The sequence below is a fragment of the Oculina patagonica genome, chromosome 6 (assembly GCF_052425735.1).
Source record: "Oculina patagonica isolate OP01 chromosome 6, crgOcupat, whole genome shotgun sequence".
In the NCBI taxonomy this organism is placed as follows: Eukaryota; Metazoa; Cnidaria; class Anthozoa; order Scleractinia; family Oculinidae; genus Oculina; species Oculina patagonica.
Window position 1 is genome coordinate 34445351 of NC_135763.1, and position 22213 is coordinate 34467563.

General features: G+C 39.8%; 1 protein-coding gene across 1 annotated transcript in view; it reads left to right on the top strand.

Moving 5' to 3' along the window:
* The window catches only part of LOC144658049 (uncharacterized), a 155151-nt gene that overhangs the window by 101088 nt on the left and 31850 nt on the right, over positions 1 to 22213 (top strand). The window contains 15 exon segments of the mRNA XM_078518375.1: positions 268 to 493; positions 929 to 1492; positions 2267 to 2488; positions 3279 to 3577; positions 4236 to 4470; positions 8864 to 9282; positions 10022 to 10166; positions 13037 to 13249; positions 14099 to 14656; positions 15182 to 15796; positions 16498 to 16823; positions 17983 to 18205; positions 19389 to 19604; positions 20000 to 20212; positions 20896 to 21111. Of these exon segments, the coding sequence (XP_078374501.1) occupies positions 268 to 493; positions 929 to 1492; positions 2267 to 2488; positions 3279 to 3577; positions 4236 to 4470; positions 8864 to 9282; positions 10022 to 10166; positions 13037 to 13249; positions 14099 to 14656; positions 15182 to 15796; positions 16498 to 16823; positions 17983 to 18205; positions 19389 to 19604; positions 20000 to 20212; positions 20896 to 21111 (4690 nt within the window).

Below are 22213 nucleotides of genomic sequence, written 5' to 3' on the forward strand. Positions count from 1 at the left end.
GTCATAAGGTCATTTCCGGGCCATTATGGGGATCATTTCCGGTCATAAGGTCATTTGCGGCTCAATTTGGCGATCATTTGTTGAAGCACATTTATGTTCTGTCAGAGATCTCTTTAAACTGCTTTATTCATATGTTTTGTTATGATAATTTTGTCCCGGCACACATTGACTTGTTGTCGTCACACGTGGTATTGTCATCAAATAAGTCGCCCCTTTTACATACTACTTGGGGTTGCTTGTTTTTTATCGCTGATATTTCTTATTCAGGTGCTTGTTGTTATCACGGATGCCTCGACTGGTCGCGACAAGCCCGCCATTGAGAAAGCAGCAAAGGACTTGATAGAGGGATCAATAGTTGTGATACCTGTTGCTATTGGTAACAAGCCTGTTCCTGACTTGGAAAAAGAGTTCCCGGATGAGGATGTTATCAAAACTAACGTCACAGATCATCCAATAAAGACCGCTGATAAGATACAGGACAAATTGGAAGATGGTAACTTATTTGTTCAATCTTTTTTTATCACTTGCATGCGGAAGAGGTTGCGACTTAAATTCTTGTTATGCATAATGACCGTTTTGATTTTATGCTAATTCACCTAATTTTGAGATAGTGAATTGGTTTGAACCCAGGAGTATCAGTATTTCGTATAGTGTGATCGTCCGGGTGAGAGTAGTTCTGAAAAGAACTGTTGTTGGTGACTGACGTTTTGACAACCTGAGCGAAAGTCATCTTCAGAGTCAAGTGAAAAGATGTTGCCAGTCGATGATGATGTTTATAAGACTGGTCTGTTGAAGCTGATTGGTCTGTTGTGTGTAATTGTCAGTTTCGCCTGATTTGTCAGTTTTGTCGTGTCGTTGTGTCTTACCCAAATGCTTATTTCTTACTGACTTAGATTGCGAATTCTGATTTGCCGTCTTTTTATTCCAGGTACAACAAGGTTTCCAAGATTAGACATCTCGTTTGTGGTCAGCACAACAGCAGTTGATGCTGGCGATAATTTTAAACTCATCAAGTCCACCATTGAATCAATAATCGAACAATATGGCGTCAAGAAGCATCTTTACAGCATGGTTGTCTTTGGTCAAAACGCTAACATTATACAACCGTTCCAAAAGACCACCAAAGACTCATTGCTATCCGTTATAAAAGGCGCTCAATCGCCAACAGGGTCGCCAGATCTGGTGAACGCTCTGGAAACTACAAAGCAGCTCTTTTTCCAACCAAGCGGAGGTGCTCGACCAGATTCCCGGAAGATAATCGTTGTGATGATCGACCGGAAGTCTAGCAACACCGGAAGTGCAATCGAAACGATCGTTGGTGAATATGAAGACAACAAGGTCAGGTTTGTTACTGTAGTTATTGGAAACGAGGCTGACCCGGATGAGCTTGTGCCATTGACTCCAGATAAAGACAAAGAAGAATTAGTGCCAACCGACAAAGATGACAATCCACCGACAGTTGGAAAGAAAATTATGGCAGTGTTGGCTGCAGGTAAATTTCGTAGGCTAGAAAACCCAAGTCTGCTTACACATATTTGATCAGGTATTAAATCTTTCTTGGTTCTTCTTATGTATTTGCTGTAGCAAATCCCTGCTGTCACATATTTGTATCATCGTATTACAAAATATTTCCTTTTCAGGCTGGTTCAGGTCATAAGAGTTTTCTGTAACCCTATTAATTTGAACGCGAAATTACAATCTAGTGCTTATAATGGCCAATTCTACCTACGACGGAATCATGGTAATTGTATTCAAGTTGCCAAGCTCGTGCATGCAACTGCGACTACCATGAATACAACTACCATGATTCCCTGCAGGCACGTGTCATAGAGGAAACTGGCCACTGGACCTCCATATAACCAGGATGAGAAACTCGATCTCTAGATAGGGAGAAAAACAGATAGTGCAGTTGAAAACATTCCCTGCTTTCTCTTCCAAGGCTGGAATCGCGGTTGTTTAATCCGTGATTTCAGGAATGTGAGCTCCAGCAATCTTCAAAGTGAAAGAAGGCAATGAAAAGTGTAGTCTCCAACCGGTTTTATACATAATGGGTTAAGAATGAAAAGGGCGGGGTTAGAGCCCTGGCGTCTTCATTGTATTATGTTTGGGCACGGAACTTTGCTCACACTGTACCCCTTTTTCACTCAAGAATATAGATGGGTAACTGTAATCCGTACCACTTTTTGGCTCTTCCAGTCCCTATGGGATTAGAATGAACTTCTCCTGCCAGGCTAACTAACACCACAATAAAAATCTCTTGTTACAGTTTTATCTGACCCATGTTTGGTTAAAAATTGTGAATTTAATGCCAAATGTGTGAAGTATCCCAATGGTACGGCAGAATGCGTATGCCGCGAAGTCTGCCCTCAGAGCTACAGTCCCGTATGTGCCAGTGATAAACGGACTTATCCAAACAACTGCAGTATGGTAGCGGAATCCTGCAGACTGAAGAGAAGACTCAATGTTGTAAAGAATGGAGTTTGTGAAGGTACGATGAAATGTTCACTTAAGGCTGATTTTTACGACCACTGTACAAATAGGAGTGTGGTAGGTGAGCTTAATATCACTCCTTCTACCCTTCCGTCAGATCCTTTAAAACATATTACAAAACAAATAAATTAGTGCATATTAAACATTACATTACAAATTAAAAACGTGACTAACGCATATTAAACAATGATGATCTTAATGCCAGCAGTGTTTGATAACTGATATGATTTCAGGCGGTACTGTACTTCAAATGCTGATATAGCATTACTATCATTTGATGCAAAATGGTCTTAGTCTCAAAGGGACCTTTGATCATGTCATCGTCAGCGATCGTTTGACCGCAAATGACTCAAGAAGCTTGAGAAAACAGAACCACACGTACCATGTAGTCAATCGTAACTCTCCCCTTTTGCATGCTCCTCCATGACAACATGCTTATGCCTCATCGCTGTGACCTAAAGGTTAGTGCGCTGGACTCTGGAAAGAGCGGTCCGGGTTCGTGCCCTGGCCGGGGTCACTGCTTATAGTAGTGTCTCCCTGAACCCAAGTGTATAAACGAGAAAGATCGCAGGATTATCCCCAGCATTTTTTTTTTGGCGATGGACTAGCTTCCCATCAAGAGGGTGGAAGAAGAAATACCCCTAGTCACTTTCTGCTACAAAATCCAAGATAAGCAGCAGTCTTATGGGCCACTAGGCTCGCGAACACAGATTTTGTCGTTTCCTCAGGCTTACGTAGAGCGAGTACATGCTTATGATGTGTGTGCTTTTCTTTTTTTGTTTGCTTAGCTTGCAACAACTCTGTTGATCTGCTGTTCGTCATGGATGGAGGCAATTTACCATTCAAGAAAAACTTCATGAAAGCTGTAATCGATCAATTCTACATCGGCGGAAACGACACGCGAGTAGGGGTGCTGTTAGTAGGAGCATCAGATGAAGCCGTGCGTCCTTTTAGTGCTTCGCAAAGTATTGATGTGATTAAATCCTACATTGACGGCCTCAAAGATGTGGGAACGTCTCCTGGTATTACGTCAGGGCTGACAAAAGCCTTGGAAGCAATCAAAGACAAAAGACCAGATGTGAAACAGGTTGGTTTCTTGTGTAGGCAATTTCCATAAGGCACTGTTGTAGGCACGTAGGTGTCGCAGTGGTCAGAGCTTCCGACATAAGCCGAGAACTCGATCCCTGGCCTCAAAGGACGGACAACGAGGGCCTCCCAGGGGGTTCCATGTTCCCTTGTTCCCAACAAAGTTTTCCTTGTGTTCCGTTGTTCCCTAAAAGTGTTTCTTTCCTTATGTGTTCCCTGTTCCATTCAATATGCTTTTATTCCAGTCTTCCCAGGTTTATTTTCCTTTTGTTCTCATGTTCCCAAAATGGCCGTGTTTGCTTGTACCCTGAAACCCCGAAGGGAGCTTCGTCAACGCTGTCCACCGAAATAACCCTAGGCTTGTACAGAAACTGCTAGCTACAAATCAAAGAAAGGTCTTCGAAATATTTTCAAACGTTTTTTGTAAGCTATCTTTTAAAGTAGTTTGTCCATCGTTGACATTGTCATTTCGGATTTTCGACATTATCCTCGCGGGTTCCAATCAGATGTCGAGTAAATAAAATTATTACTGTTGGTATTTGTGTGATTTCTACAATCAAGGCATGCTGAGTGATAAGCTTGCGTTTGCTAAGATATCAACAATCTTGTACATGCATCTTACAAAAGGTATTAACTGTTTTTTTTTTTCGCGTTTGTAGGTTGTGGTTGTGATTATGGATCAAGTAGAAAATAACATTCCTTTGCTTCGTGATGCATCCGGGGCTTTACAGGCTCATGACGCAGCATTGTTTGTCGTGGGGGTGGGGAGCGGCATGGATGACCCCAGTGTCAAGAAAGTTGCCTCAAAAGACGAATACGCTTTCCATGCGAACTCCTTTAGTGATCTCATGTCTGTAGCGCCTTCACTTTCCGACAAGATTTGTCCCCTGAAAGGTACGTTGAAGCAGACTACCATATTTAATTCTGTAGTCAAAATCATGAAAGAGGTAACGCATCAAACAGCTTCACTACTTCGGACGCCTGTCTCTTACAACAAACTTACTAGAGCCCACAGAGAAGTTGAAGAATTAGTAACACATTTGTCATTCAGTGAGTAGTGAAGTTGACTGACTGACTGATTGACTGACTGACTGTTGACTGACTGACTGACTGACTGACTGACTGACTGACTGACTGACTGACTGACTGACTGACTGACTGACTGACGACTGACTTACTGACTTTAATTTAATTTAAGTGTCGGGGGAATTATTAAGCTTACAACAGCTTAGCTGTGGGAAACATCTATTGGCTTTTGGGTGGCTCTTAAGTTTTTGTTTATGCGCGATATTTTATGGGGAGCCTTAAGGCTGTTTTACCCCAATGTAAAAATGAAATACAAAAATAAAAGTGAATAAAGTAGCGTCAAATTGTACAACAATAAGTGCGATTATTTTGATTTCATTGAACTGTTCCCTCAAGAGGTCAATATGAGGCGGATCTCATTTGTAAAATTTGACCAATTTTAGTTCTTCATCGGAGAAGTCAAACGTCTCTTTACTAGTTTTTCTTGTCGTGTGGATAGTTATCCAATCAATTTGCTGATTATCCTTATTCATTTATTTATTTATTTATTTATTTATTTATTTATCTAGGGGCAACCGCACAAACAAGATATTGACAATCATTTTTTTGTTATTTTTGTGGTCGGTTAAAACGATTTAAACACTATTTCACTTTTTTATTTCCTTGCATTGAACATTTCTAATACGGACACCGAAGGCACAGAGCAGAGTGTCCGTATTGGAGAGGTGTCTAAGACTCCACTGACAGCTTGAAGTGTTCAGTAACTTAAATGAGGCCAACAATCATCATTTAACTGCATCTAAATCGTTTAATATGCAGCATTGAGACACACTGTCTAACAGCTGTTTTAAAAAAAATGATCTTCAACGCAATGCTGCATGTATGAATTGACATTAAGCACAATTCCAAAAACGTATAAAGCTGCGTTCACATTTAACCCGAAACATGTTTAGGGGCAACCGCACAAACAAGATAGTGACAATAATTATTGTGATTTTCGTGGTCGGTTAAAACATTTAACATTACTTCACTGTACGTTATTGACTCTCCGAGATCATCCGTTTACATGTAGTTAGAAAATACCATGAACGCCACATCCATGAAAGAGGAAAAGTAGAGCGGTACTACTTATTAGTCCGGCGGCTTAGCTCCTGAATTGTGCGATTTTTGATACAAGCACCAAACTTTGCAGGATTACAAGAATTCGCATATTAATCAATTCTTGATATAGTGCCAACGCCAATTTCGTATTTTCAGCTAGTAAACAGCAATGACATTTTCAGCCGAGAGGCCCCTCCCCCACGAAGTACTTCTTCTTGTACTTTTATAAACCTTTTAGTGTAGATTTTTATTCATAAATGCAGATGCGAATGCTTTAAATTAGCCTTACAATTGTCATTTTTAACCATCTGTTTGATACCAATAATTTACTAGGAAATTATTGCATGGGAAAATATTTTTCGTTCTCCGCCCTCTGCTCCCTGGCGTCTTTCGTTTTGCGCTAGCGTCCAGGTCTCTCGCAATCGGTGAAGCGTTCGCTAACAGAAGAAAAATAGGAAAATATAGGGCTGTGAACAGTCTAAATTACAGCATTTCATTCTAAATTTTGTACATGCGACGTGGTATCACTACCTGGCATAATAGTATTTGTCTATAAACCAGGAGAAACAAATATTTCACGAAATTTCATTGATTTTAAGTGACAATAGAAAGCAAGGGACCGCGGACAAAAATGCTGCTAGTGTACGTAGGAGCTGGCGACAGCTCTAATCAGCCAAAAATAAAAATACAGAGACAAGAAAGCAAGGCTGACACTACGTAGAAATGATAAAACCTTAACAGGACAACGACATGATAGAGTCCAAACTGAAAGTCAAAAATGCAAACTCTGGACAGCTACCCTATCTAGACCGGGAGAGGCGGAAAGTGCCCGCGCTGACTTTGAACGCTTATAACTTTTTCAAGATTCAACCAAACGCTACCAAACTTTGCGAGTTTATCTGAAATTTAACTGGGAATAATTTGGTAGGATAAGTTGTTGTGTCAGGAACTTGACGTCACCATGGCAACGGCATTTTGACAGGCATGTTTTCCCAATTTTTTAATTTTCGTGTTTCTATTAATGAAAAATAATTTTAATGCAATTATTTTCATCCTTTTACGGTTTTTAAGCACAGTTTTATTGATTTTGAGTACTTTGCAGTAATTTTGGGTGGTTTTATGACGTTTTGGAAAAATTTCGAAATCCAAGATGGCGGATCCAAGATGGCGGCTGTTTTGACATTATGATGTAATTGTCACGTGGTGTGACGTCATCTTCCCACGTGACGTATACCAAAAGATAGGTGTTTGGACATACAATATATTCTCTAAGTTTCATTGTGATTGCTTAAATATTCTGGAAGTTACGGGGGTCTGAAAAGATCCAAAAAAGCCCGGTCTGAATAGGGTTAATAAATTACGGTTTCCATGGAAACCGGTGTTTTTCAGGCTTGGCACTATATCTGAAAAAATTTCTGTTGGTGACCACTTTCATTGTGCCAAGTTTCATGCTTGTATCAAAAAGTGCACAATTCAACTAAAATTTCGAGCTAAGCCGCCGGACTAATTCGGGGAGTGTCACGGAGACAACACGGAGCGGGATATCCTCTTTGAGACGTGTGCCCGTGTAAATGTCAAATTTTAAAAGAAACATCTTCAAAATGATAATGGATACGGAGTGTCCGAAACATGTCTTTGAAATTTAGAAGTGTGTTTAATTTTTCAAATGTTTAATTTCGCTCATACTTTTATGAAGTTTCGCTAATATTTATTTGACTTTCTAAACGTGCACGATATTGGCCTACACCACTATGCTGGTGCCCTACACCAGCATGTCTTTGAACTTTAGAAGTGTGTTTATTTTTTCAAATGTTTAATTTTTCTCATGCTTTTATGAAATTTCGCTAATATTTACTTGACTTTGTAAACATGCACGATAGTGGCCCTACACCACTTATATATCAAACAACGTAGCTCCTAGCTTCCTAGTCAGCAAAGGAATCAAATTGTGTACAATTTTTGCTGGACGCACACACTTGGGACTTCTGCCCGGCAAAATTAAGATAAAGATATACGAACGAAAATTTCGCTCGCATAGCTTGATTTCGCGGTGGTGTTTTTTTTTTTTTTTTTTTTCTACACTACAAGCGTTCCAATTCTATTGACATCAGCGGTTGAAGTCTCACTGAAATAGCCGGCGTTCGATCTCAACATACTGAAATATAAAAATTTACTGTTGCGTTTGTTCAGACTTTTAACTTTTAAATAAAACGGCATACTGACTTTAAAAAAAAATGAGAAAAAAAAGAATAGTTATGGCTTCCATTTGGATTTGAACCAACGACCAAGGCATACACAATTTCAGTAGAAGTGTTCTCTACCAACTGAGCTATCGTAACTTCGTATGGTACAGAATATTTTGTTTTGTATTTTTTAACTGATATTGTATTTGGACGCGCTTCAAAAAAACTTGTTTAATTACTCGATTATGAGTGAGCAAAACACTAAAAATCGCTTTGTTTTAGTTTGTCGTACAGAGATAATTTCTAACAAATTTCTGCACTGCATGTCGCAATAATATTCAAGCGTAGCAAATGGTTTAAATTTATGCAATTACAGAGCAATGTATGGGCACGTTGCACAGAATTGCTAGTTTCTCGACTCTTGAAAGATTCACACCAAAAACAAAAATGTAGGGTTATTAAGAGTCATACAAAGATACTTCATGCCAAATTTTAGAATGAAAGGTGTAATATTCGAGCGATAATTATTTAATCACAGAGATGATTTACATAATTGCAGAGCAATGTATAGGTATATCACAGAATTGCAAATTTCTCAACTCTTGAAATATTTTTATCAAAAATCAAAACGTAGAGTTATTAAGAGTCAAACAGTGATACTTCATGCCAAATTTTAGACTGAAAGGTGTAATAATCAAGCCATAGAATTATTTAATGGTACTTATTTAACTATAAATTACAGAGCAATGTATGGGCACGTTAAACAGAATTGCTAATTTCTCGGCTCTCGAAAGATTTTCATCAAAAACAAAAGTGTAGGGTTATAAAGAGTCACACAGAGATGCTTCATGCCAAATTTTAGACTGAAAGGTGTAATATTCGAGCCGTAGAATTATTTAATCGTACTTAATTATTTAATTATTTAATTTTATTTATTTTATATCTTGTTTGTGTAATTATTTATTTATTTATTTCAGTGTTGGTCACATACCCAATAGACATCGCTTTTGCCATCTCTGCCACCAGTGCAAACGCAAACGAACTATACGACTACATGCGTGACGTCATAAAGTTAATAATCGACGAGTATGGCATGTACACTGTGCAATATGCCTTCATGGTGTTTGGAAGCGAACCTGACGTGCGAATACGGTTTGGTGATAACTTGAAAAGCCCTGACGAACTCAAAACTCGTCTGGATAATATACCGAGGATTGGAGGTCAGCCGAACCTTGACAAGGCACTTGAAAAAGCGGCTGAACTGTTCAAACCAGGGTACAAGGGTGAGAGGCCTGCTGTACGAAAATTCCTGGTGGTGATTGTGGATCGAAACACTGTAGGAGACGAGAATCTTGTAATACGTCATGCAAAGGGCTTGGAGAATTTAGGAATAAAGGTGTGTGGTACTGTTAAAGGTTGTTTAAAGGAGCTACGCCACAGGGATTTCGCAGACTTTTGGTCTAAACTGTTCATAAGTTAGTGGTAGGCAACCTAACCTATGAAAACAAATCTTTTAACAAGGAAGATATAACGAGGAAGATACCTTGATTCGCTGTTTTCACTGTTCCCATAATACACCTTGTTTACCCTCAAACTTTTTTGCATAAGCATTATTTTCTAATTCTCTTTGAATTTACAATGACGTACAATCGTCCCCAGAGAAATTGAAAACAATGCTTATGCAAAAATTTTGGGGCAAACAAGGTGTACTATGGGATCGTGAAAAAAGCGAATGTGCGGATAGAAATCAAGCTACGGCTATAAATATCCATTTTTTTTAAGACGCGCAGAAACAACTTGAAACGTTTAGCCTTAATTTTCAAGTTGTTATTTAATTCCATCCTAGCCATCTGCAGCCAAAGACGCTTCTTAACAGCTTCAGTGCTCCAATATAGTAATAAATTGGTAATAAAAATTGAACATTATTTTTAGGTTTCCTACGACACAAATATATATTTGGCTGTTCAAACAACTGTTAAAATCCGTGACTAAGCCCCTTTAAGCTTATGATTGATACTAAATACTCAAGCTGCAAACGCATCTTTCGTTATCTATTTTCGGCGCTAGTATTTTGCTTCTGATCACGAGCCGTTTAGAGTGTTTCTATCGGCTAACTACAGTGTTATTAATTTCAGGTGATACCAGTTGCTATTGGACAGGAGGTGGGTCCTGACGGAATAAAAATTCCCCCCAGCGAAGAAAAGGTCATAACAGACCCTGAGCCAGACGTGGACAAACCGCAAAAGATTAAAACAGCTGTAATGGCGGCAGTTCTGAGAGGTAAAGAAGATATTTAACAGGACAGTTTAAATAATTCTCAAATACAGCAATGCTGCATAAATGACCTCATAAGGTGATTTTCATCAGAGCTGTGCCCTAGCAGAGTCTGGGTGCCACAGGCGACCTACTTTTGTCTTTGGGCGACTTGTGTAACTTTGCTATCATACAAGCTTTTAACAGCTGGGCACCCAAGATTTCTCACATTAGAGCTTACGGGTACCCTGCAATTATTTTAATAGCACACTTTTGTTTATAAATGAGTAAAAATCTATTCCTCAAATCTATTTATATTGTTTTTTAACAGATTCGGTACTAGTCTGTCCATTTTTTATTAGCATCGGGTTAATCAAGCTAACTTTAATACTTTGTTGATGAGCCTTGTGAAACTAAATAATGTAGTAACATTTATAAATAATTTGTTTCAAAAGTTTAATTTAATTGCAGTGTAATCCCGATTTATCGAACCTTCAATGGAAACGGAAATTGGTTCAAGAAATCCTTTTTTTTTTTTTTTTTATTTTTATTTTTTTTTTTATACTTTAATGCTTTAGAAGACTTACACTAAGTACATTACATTTGTTTAACCCTACATATATTACATTACAAGTACATTATATTATGTTACACAAACATACTACATTACTTACGTTATACGTTACAAAGAAATCCGTGATAAAATAATAGTGTTTGACTGAGTGAGTGAGTGAAGCAAATTCAAAAGAAAGAACTTTTGGTTCCAGTTATCGAAAGGTTAATTCGAGAGTTTGAGAAAAGGGAATTATACTATACGTTCTTGCGTATCAAGACATTTATTCTGTTAGGTATTTTATAAAATAACTTCCACTCTTATGTTATAGCAAATATTGCCCTTTTTCTGTCTATCTACAAGTTACCTGCAAGTCAGTGTGCAGTCAATGTACTCTTACGTTTAGGTGGCATCCAATGGTTTGACATACTCTTTCCACTATCTTTCTAAACTAGATTATTTTTATTCTTCACTGGATTGCTTTTTACGTTAACTCTGGAAAGCTGCATCTTTGAATTCTTTCTCTTTTTTCTTTCTTTGTTCATTACTCTTTGTAGGTGCTTGTAGCTACACGGAGTGTGCGCATTACGCTCAGTGTGTCACTCAAAGAGATGGCACTGCTTTGTGCGTCTGCTCTGAACTCTGTTATTCATCTTTCCGCCCTGTGTGTGGGTCTAATTCAAGGACTTACTGGAATGAATGTTTTCTCAGAAGAGAGGCTTGTTTTATGCGACAAAATACTTCTGTTACGTCTGAAAAAGCCTGTAGTAAGTTGCAGTTTGCATGTCAGGTTTCACATTTTCTTGTGACTTAGAGCATAAAACTATGTTTTCTAGCCCCATCTATTTTCCCTCTTAGCATTTTAGCTCTATTGCCGAGATGAAAAAAATTGATCTCGGCACGACTTTTAACACAAACTCTTTAAGTTAATCTTTCCACAAAGCCACAAGGCCAGACTCGTGGTAGAAAAGATTTCATTTTGTGATGAAGAAACGCAAGCGAAATGTTGAAACGACTGCGTGACGCACATCGTAACGCTAGCTGTATTTCTTATTTCGTACTTTTAACGATTCTTACGTGTCATTTTTGGCCTCCTCTTTCCTTCTTCTAAGAATTGAAGGTATGTTGCAAACATTTTCTAATTGTAGTTTGAAATCTCACTGCTAGTTGATCAAGATACAGCCAGTGAGAGCTCTAAATCATTTCTAAACCGGATAATTTAGTCTTTCCTTGTAAACTAGACATTTATCCTCCTTTCCCTTGGTTTTTCTCACTTGTGGTGGTTTCAAAGCATGTTTATATGAAGGTACTACGAATGCATAATGGTTTTGTGGTTAAATCTTCTATTATAAAAATCTTTTGCACCTCAACTTATTGTGTCATTCTCACTTATATCTCTTCTCTCTCCCATCTATTTTCAATCTCTTCTAAAGACCCAACTCCTTGTTCTCGTGTCAAATGTCCCTTCTACGGCACTTGTCGAGTTAAGGAAGATGGAACTCCGCACTGCGCATGCCCTATTTCGTGTCTCGATAATTACAGGCCGGTGTGTGGCAGTGATGGGAAATCCTACTTGAACGAGTGCTTTCTTCGAAGTAACGCCTGTTTTCTGCAGAAGCGTATCACTGTTCTGTACAATGGGCTTTGTAGTAAGTTGGTTGGTTTGTCTTCTTTCAATCAACATTTTTGTTGATCTTGAATTTAACCCTTTTATAATCTCCAGCAAACACAATTTCTTTTGACAAATGAAGTGTCATGTCTGCCTTCACTTTTTTATATTCTCCTCTTCAGGGTTTTTTACAATAGTCATACAGAAGATAGCAGTTTGTTCCTGCTAACGTTATAGTCCGGGCCACGGTTGTTCAAGGGATGGATAACGTTATCCACCGGACAAATCACTATCCAATAAATATATTTTTTTTGTTTTGTCGAGATTTATCCACCGGATAGCGATTTATCCGGTGGACAGCGTTATCCACCCTTTGAACATTAGGCCCCAGCTCATGTTACTTTTATTAAATTAAATCTTCTTAAGTAAAGGCACGTTAACCTCATAGTGCCCCCGTCCTGTTAAGTGTATAAATGGGTACTTTTAGTGGCACCGTACAAAATGCTGGGAAAGGGGGAAAGCTTTCGATGGATTAGCATCCAATCCAGGAGGAGTAGAAATACTCCCAGTTGTTTCAAGCTACAGAGAGCTGGAAGAGTCAAGGAGGGGCACTTTGGGACAATGCGGTTTGCAGTAGAAACCGTCTTGGAAAGAACAACTCTGAAACCAAAATTTCGGGTTCCTTTAGACATCCAAATCATAGAGCGTTTTATTTCAATGTGTTGTGTTCTACAGATCCTTGTAAGGACGTCAAATGTGACTACAACGCCAAGTGTCGTCCCCTACCCAATGATACCGCCCTGTGCGAGTGTGTGGACGACTGTTCCAAAGAACCTTTTGAACCGGTTTGTGGAAGTGACATGGTGACGTACCCAAGCGAGTGTGCGCTGAAGGCAAAGGCCTGCATGGAGAAGCAAATGACCACTGTGAAATCAAAAGGAATTTGTCGTAAGTATTTTTACACTGAGTGCCGTACCTACTTTTCTACAAAACTCGTGAGTGTACATTGCCAGTGTTCTGTTTGCTTTTCTAGATACAGCTATTCGAGAAAGTTTGTCGGAAAAAAAGCACAAAAGTGCACGCGAGTAGACCGAAAGGTGGTCTGGGTATTCACTCAAATTTTGCATATTGGCCTAGAGGAAATGTACAAGTTTGTATTTTTGCACGTAAAGATTTTGTTTTTCCTCTTTTTAGGCTTTTTTACTGTAGCTTGCTTTACTTTTACTGTCACATGTCTTTGAGTTTTGAAAGTTCTTCTTAACTTCAGCGTGGTTAAAAATATCTGAAGACATGCCTGAAGAGAAAGAAAACGTGCAAATTCGCGTTTGTCATGTCGCCATCTTATTAGTATTCAAAAGGTACTACCTTTCGGTCTTGTCGCGTACACTTTTGCGTTTTTTTCCGACAACCTTTCTCGAATTAGCTTTATTCATGGTAATGTGCCATTTTCTATAGTGTCGTTAAAGCCTGGTTTACCAGCGACGCAAGCACAACAGCTCTTATTTCACGGCGAAAATGGCCTCGACGCAAGCACAAGCGAAAGCACAAAGGAAAAACTTGGCTTGTGCTTATGCTTGCGTCAGGGTTGTTTCCACAATGAAATAAGAACTGTTATGCTTGCGCTTGTGCTTACGTCGCTAGTGAAAATCAGGCTTATCTGTCATTGGTCATGCAACTTTGGTTGCGTGACAAATCTAAAGGACGGAGAAGTTGCAAAAGTATAAAAGATTCTAGGTTCCGCTTTATGGGTTTGTTGTCGTTTTTGTTATACCTTTTCTCATCGTTCTTTTTTTACAGAGAAAGCTATCGATTTGGCGTTTGTAATTGGTGCGTCGGGACCCAAAGCTCCTTCCAACTTTGCAAGAATGGTAACGATCCTGAAGAATATTGTAGATGAGTATAAAGTCTCTGCGAACAAGGCGCGTCTTGCTCTCGTAGACTACAATAGTGCTCCTGCCAATGCTAGAGTTTTCTTTAGTGACCGGTACAGCAAAGAGAATTTCAAAACCGTTGCAGAGAATATCCCTGGGCCAGGATCTAGGCCAGGGACGCTAAGTGATGCTCTGAAAAAAGTTCGCGATGAAGTGTTTACGTTTCAACGTGGCGAGCGTCCATTGGCGCAGGATATTCTCGTTGTAATGACCGAGGGTGACTTTGATGAGAACTCTACAGACATCAAGAACGAAGTTCTTAGGTTAAGAGACAAGCCAGTCAAGATCATTGTAATTGAAATCACAGATGAGCCAGATGGAGACAAGTTGAAGGTTATTGCATCAGGAGATAATCTTGTTGTGGCACCCAAGCCTGGTGAGGACACAGAGGAGGCGAAGAAAGTTCCATTTATCGCTGATCAAGGTTGGTTTATTATTAAAATTCTCGAGATCAAAATCCAACTTCCCCACACAGTGTCACATTCATTGTTATCAACCGAATTTGTGATGAGATTGTTTTCCCGCTTGCTGTGCTAGTTATTTGCTTCATAAAATTACACAACATGCGATTGCCAATCTAAGCGACGACGTTGCTTTTGGCCAAACGCGTGCAACCCCCCCCCCCCCCAAAAAAAAAAAAGTGTGATTTGCTAAATCTAGTTCAGTTGCACGTTCCGTACTTGCCTGCAGTTCCACGCTAGCTGTGGGTATCGCGTTTTCCCGGACCCGTCGAAGATACTATGTTTTTTCGCGAGGAACTATCAGTTACAGAAGTTGTTTTTGTTTTGAGTTTTGATTGGTCTATTGCATCTTCTACTGCTGTTTTGATTGGCTCTGTGGATGCCTTGATTTCCCTTTTAAAGCAGTCAAGTAATCCCTAATAAAGTGGAATAAGAAATCTTATCGCTAAAAACAAACTGAAATCATCTTCTTGTTTTAATTTCAACAGCGTTCCACAGCTGTGCAGAAGTGAAATCATCCGGGATCTCGTCTGATGGCCACTACCTTGTTCATGTAAGCGATAGGTGTAAAGACCCACTCAGAATTTACTGTCACAAGATGGCGTCAAGCACTCCACAGGAGTTCATCACTTTGGAGTCTGGTGCCGAGAAGAACTACGCCATCATCTACCACGAGCGACTCCAGGACAGGTTTAGCTGCAGCGGGCCTGTGCGAACAGAGTTGTACGCTGAGCGAGGAGCGACGACTTTCACAAAAGTCCGCTTTGACATCGCCACAATGAAGATTATCGGCGACGATTTCACCTTTGCCCAGACGGAGGAAGGAAAAGACATTGCGTATGGCACGGCTGGGGACTGCTACTCAGTGAACACGGGTAAATGCCGAAAGGGTGAATTCAAGATTGATTTGAACGGGACGGGATTTCGGGTTCGGGAAGATGTGACCTGGACACAACAGGGTTTTCCGAGTGGTTTGCAGATGCAGGATTACAAGAGGTTCTATGGTGGTTTCGTGGTGTCTGGCAAGTGTGGTGGATGGTGTGGTCGGTGTAAGCCTTCTAGAGGAGACATTTTATTGGAGTCTATGTGCACCAATCCTGCGGGTGAGTAGATTGTGCGATTATTCAAAGTCATAGTCTGGGATTAATTTTTAAAAAAGTGAGAAGTTATTTCCAAAGCCCGAAGTTGTACTATTTCTAAAATGATAGTTCATCAGAGTATCCAAGCACCTTAAAAAACTAAAATCACACGGCCTATGACCTCGTGCTTTCAATTGTTTGTCGTTGTTTAATACTCCGATGAACTATCATTTTAGAAATAGTACAATCCTTACCCTAACTCCACACAATGATAGTCCCTAGCATAAGAAAAAAAACAAGGACGGTAACGGCTGATGAATACTTGCATAGACAGATTGCGACCGACAACCTTGACGGGCCGTCCGAGACTTTTCTACTGTAAACGTATTCACGTCTGAATGGTTGCTATGGACATAAACCTTCCATCTAAAAATTCATTCTTTTTTTAATAAGTCCCACTTCAATTCCACAATGGTAAGTCAAGACAATAGCTGTTATTACAATTGAGCATACGATCATATATCCTTTTGTTAAGAAGGTATGTCAACGAGGCAAAAGGGCGAAAGGGTCGCCTCGATTGTATGACAAACTTAGCGCAGCAAACTGCAAAAACGGCTATTTAGGGACAGAAAAAAAGCGTTTTGAGGTAACCACATATTTTTTGTTGTTAATATTTAGCCTCTTGTGTTATTAAACAGTCTGCAACACTCATTTTCAAATTTCAGCTTGCCCATTCCCCATGGATGTGGTCTTCGCTTTGGACTCATCCAGCGAGGTGACACCCTCGGATTACGAGCAGCAGAAAAACTTTGTTCTCACTATGATCAATGCCTTCACGATTACCGACTCCAAGACGCACGTTGGAGTTATCACTGTCGGAGACACCGCGAGGAAAGACATTGAGCTCACAGAACACACTCAGCCTGGGATACTGAGAGCCAGAGTGGCTGGACTTCCTCCTAAGAGGGACGTTCCCTCAGATCCGACGAGCAGGTTTAGTGACATGCTCCGTAAGGCTTTAGAGGTGTTCAAGAACGGAGGAAGAACAGGGGTAAGGGCTTCTACTTTTTAATAATGTCTTTTTTATAGGGGGTTTGACATGGATTTTAACAGATTTTTGAACAGCCAATATACATTAAAGGAGAAGTTCACTCCAGAATGGCCATCTATTTTCTTTACGTCAATAAAAAGTTTACACAAAGAAATGTTATTCACCAAAATTTCAGCCTCTAACGTTCGCTATAACCCTACGAAATCTTTCCCAAAACTCGACAACTGAACGCCGCCATCTTGGAGCTGGTAATGTATGCGTAACGTCAAAGAGCTTAGCCTGAAGTTTGGCGGGAAAATTTAAATACTCGAAACTCCTTCTTTCTTCGAAGTGGCTTTTGTTTGTCAAAATGCCTGTTTGTGCAGCTCCATTAGGCTTAAACAGAGCTCCAAGAGATACAAAAAACAAGGAGTTTCGACTTTGAAAATTTTCCCGCCGAACTTCAGGCTGAGCTCTTTGACGTCACGCATACATTACCAGCTCCAAGATGGCGGCGTTCAGTTGTCGAGTTTTGGGAAAGATTTCGTAGGGTTATAGCGAACGTTGGAGGCTGAAATTTTGGTGAATAACATATCTTTGCGTAAACTCTTTATTGGCGTAAAGAAAATAAATCGCCATTCTGGAATGAACTTCTCCTTTAACAATAGCCCAATTTCGATATATTAAAATTCAGTCTAAAACAATAGACCTCAGTACGAGGCTCCGGGGACCAAACTATAGAGTTTGTGGGGTTTATTCCCCGGGACCTCGTACTGAGGTCTATTGTTTTAGGCTGAATTTTAAAATATCAAAATTGGGCTATTGCTGTAATAGAGCATTGAAACAGTTAACAAGAGTTTTACGCTGCACATGGCTAGGATAGAAATGGATTACAATATATGAAAAATTGAGTCTTAACTTTTCAAATTGTTTGCGCGCGTATTCAAAAATTCAATATTTTTGGCCGTTTTTTCATTTATCTCCGAAAATTAAGGTTATATCTTCTTTTATATATTCAAAAACAATGATAATGTTTTTTATGGTTTTTTTAACCACTTATTTCAGATTACTTTGCACTAAGAATCCGCGAAATTCCTGGATTGATCTCTTTGTATGTGTGCGTGCTAATATTTGTCCATACAAAATAGTGAATTGGTCATAATCACTCGTATTTTTGCAGGTTCCAAAGTCCCTTATTACGATTGTTGTTGGTGAAATCACAGAGGATCTTAAGTCTGCTGCCGCCCCGCTGAAGAACAGAGGCGTTCAAATGTTCGTTGTCGCTAACACACCGTCTCCTTCGCATGTTAATCTCGCCAGCGGAAGAAATTTCATGCACGAGATAGACAGCCTGGATGAACTTGGTCAATTGAGTGCCAGACTGGCCATGGGCACGTGTAAAGGTAAGAGTTAAATGCAACAAGACTGGGTCGGGAACAGTTACCTTTGCTGGTAGAAATCTTCTCTCTCGTAATTATCTAAGCCTCTCAGTTTTCTCTTCAGAAAGGTTGCCAAAGAACTTGTTTTCATGTCAGCAGTGTAAATTTGCGGTTTAACGATGTGTGCGGTTGATGTGACTCATTTTGACAAGATTTACCAGAAATGTTTCTATTTTCTCTGACCGAATATGTTAAAACACAGAAAACGCGGAAACAGCAGCGCCCGTTATTCCAATAACCATTCGTGTATATTTCACAGCTACAGATATTTTTCGTTCATTTCGCGTTCCTTCGTTCGTTCGTTCGTTGGTTCGTTGGTTCGTATGTTGGATGGTTTGTTCGTTGGTTGGTTGGTTGGTTGGTTCGCTCGTTCGTTCGTTTCGTTTTGTTCGTTCGTTTATATATTTGTTCGTTCGTTCGTTCGTTCGTTCGTTCGTTCGTTCGTTCGTTCGTTCGTTCTTTCTTTCTTTTTTTCGTTTCTTCGTTCTTTCGTTCTTTTGTTTTTCTCGTTCCGCCCATTGCTCATTCTTTCCTGTCTTTCTCCCTTTCCTTTTCCCTTCTTTTCGTTTCGTTCGTTCTCTTGTTCGTTCGTTCGTTCGTTCGTTCTTTTTTTTGTTCGTTTCTTCGTTCGTTCGTTCTTTTGTTCGTTTTCTCGTTTCGCCCTTTGCTCATTCTTTCCAGTCTTTCTCCCTTTCCTTTTCCCTTTTCGTTTCGTTCGTTCTCTTGTTCGTTCGTTCGTTCGTTCGTTCTTTTTTTTGTTCGTTTCTTCGTTCGTTCGTTCTTTTGTTCGTTTTTTCGTCCCGCCCTTTGCTCATTCTTTCCTGTCTTTCTCCCTTTCTTTTTCCCTTCCTTTCGTTTCTTTCGTTCGTTTGTTCTTTCGTTCTTTGTTTCTTGCTTTACTCATTCTTTCCTGTCTTTCTCCCTTTCTTTTTCCCTTCCTTTCGTTTCTTTCGTTCTTTTTCTTTCGTTCTTTGTTTCTTGCTTTACTCATTCTTTCCTGTCTTTCTCCCTTTCTTTTTCCCTTCCTTTCGTTTCTTTCGTTCGTTTGTTCTTTCGTTCTTTGTTTCTTGCTTTACTCATCCTTTCCTGTCTTTCTCCCTTTCTTTTTTCCTTCCTTGGCTTACACAATATTTGGTTAACTCTGCAGACCCTTGCGCGAAGAAGGTTTGTGAACACTATTCCCGCTGCAAAGCAATTGATTCCACCACTACTGAGTGCGTGTGTCCAAAGATGAGTGACTGTCCACCCACCAGAGATGAAGTGTGCGGCAGTGATAAAGTCACTTATTACAATGACTGTGCATTACGAGTGGAGGCCTGCACAAAAGGAGAAGATATCACTGTTGATAACCTGGGACCATGCGGTAAGCTTTCACCCGAGAACTTGTCAGGCTTTAGAAATCAATTTATTTTTTTTATATTTTATATTTCCTTGACAAACCAAGAAATTCTTAGAATTAACATTAACATTGTCAAAGATTGTAAGTAAGATTGTAAGTAGTTTAAGTAGCGTACTGTAAGTTGTGTAAGTACTGTAATCTAACAGTAGTATGGAAAATATTGTACTTAGAGTGTTGTAAGTAGTGTAAACCGTGTACTGTTGCTATTATACTGTGATCATTGCTTTTTTTGTATGTATTGTTGCATTTCAATAATAAATACAAAAACATTAGGAGAAACGAATCGTGTGATCTGTGGGGAGATTACTCAACTCCTTTTGAAATAGTTCATTTAAACGTTTGTTAACTTTTCCGTCTAGGTTTGTGTGCTGGTGTGAAGTGTAAAGAACACGCGCGTTGCGAAGTGAAGGATGGAAAGGCACAGTGTTCATGTAAGGACATCAGGGAGTGTCCCAAGACATCGGCTCCTGTGTGTGGACAGAACAACGAGACTTACATCAACAACTGTTACCTGGATGTGGAAAATTGTTTAATGGATGAAACTGTTGATGAACAGCGACCTGGAAAGTGTGGTAAGTTTATTTATTCTTCTGCTGGAGATAAGATCTGGCCACGGCTCTTTCGATTTTTCGGTTTGAAACAGGTAAAATCTTTTTTACTGTCTTACTTTACTTAGTGAAGTATAAATAACGCGCGATTTAACTGGTTAGTTGTAGTACTGTTAGCTCTTCTAAGCGCACGCAACGTAAGACAACGTTTGGAAGTTCAATATTTTAATAAGCGCGCCCTCTCAAGTAAAGTCCCCCCCCCCCCCACCCTTCCCTGATGGTGGATAATGACAATTTATATACAAGGAAACAAGGCAACTTTATGCTTCTAAAGGTAGTCATCCACCACATGTACTTATGTGTTACCAAACAACACAAAAACATTAAAAAAATTCAATTTATTTCTTTTTATATACCCCAACCGATATAATAAGCCCCCATCTCTGTTTTAAACACCCTTCCTCCCTCGTCAAAAGGAGGGGGGACGGTATGGGTTATTTTTACGCATTTTAAAAACTAACTAGTAAAAACACTCAGCCGAGCTTTACAACATTACGCTAAATAACACTTTCTGTAGAGCAACGCTCTTTACCAACGCTTTTATCTTGACAATTTTAACAGTTCTTTACAAACATGGATTGCTCACTTTATCATTCTTGCGTACCTTTGACCCTGATTGAAATCACATGTTATAATCATAATTTCAGAGCCTTGTGCTGATGTGCAGTGTGAAGAACCAAAGACATGTAAGGCAGACTCCCAGGGAAATGCTCAGTGCGTGTGCCCGGATGAAAGAGACTGCCCAATGACTGTGGACACTGTGTGTGGTAGCGATGGCAAAACGTACCTTAACGAGTGCGTGATGAAGGCAAAGGCTTGTGAAAAGGAAATACCGCTTTACGTCGTGAGGGATGGTTATTGTGGTGAGTAAAGGCTACTTAACAATTAAGGCACAAGTCTTGTACTATGGTGGAAGGCGTCAGTGGTGGCCTAATGGTTAAAGTGTTCGCCTTCAGATCGAGAATACTGGACTTGATCCATGACGTAGTTTCCTTGTGCTGTGTTAGACAAATCTGACTGACAATACTACAAGGATTTGTTTTGTATTTGCCCGGCCAACAATATCTTTCTACTTACCAAAGAGAGGCTGCATGCGACTAATAGTGGATTTCCCCTGACCCGAAATTTTTTACGTGCGTTTACGTGCGTGAAAAAATTTAGAGACAATGTATGAACGAATTGCGTAAACGTGCACGCTAGCCGTTCATACATTGTCCCTATTTTTTTTTTTCACGCACGTAAACGCACGTAAAAAAAAATACGCGTCACTGGAAATCTACCTTTACGATGTTAAATATAAAGGTCGGGACACACTATGCGACAAGTCGCTCCGTGTGTACTGCTTACAAACAAGTCGCTGCGACAAGGTGTTTGTTTGGTGCACAAACAGCGAATTTGGAAGAGTGGGAATGCGAACTAGTTTTCCATATTTAATATGGCGAAAATACATGACGCGCTCTCATTGGTTAACTCATATTTTGTCGCAGCGATTTGTCGCAGACGTGTACACACGCTGCGACAACGCTACTATCGCTCATTTTGTCGCTGCGATGTGTCGCACAAATTCAAACCAGTTTGAATTCGTGCGACACGTCGCGGCGACAAAATTCTGTCGCAGCGATATAGTTCATCGCATGTCACACGAGGCGACATGTCGCAGCAACATGTCGCCGCGACGTGTTGCAGCGACGTGTCGCCTAGTGTGTCTCGACCTTAACGCGTTATTCCATTTCCAACCTACTGGTTGCTGCAGTAACATTTTTCGATCACTTGAACACTTAATTCTACACACTTGTTTGTGTACTAGGGCCACTTTAACTCTGCAATGGGCAATACTGATTGCGTTCGCGCCGAAATTGACAACGCGTTAATTTTACCCAAAATTTATTTGTAGGCCTATTTAAGTCGTGGAAATCGCATGACGTGTTTTTGTTTTAATCTTTTTGAAAAGATGAAGCTAAAGCT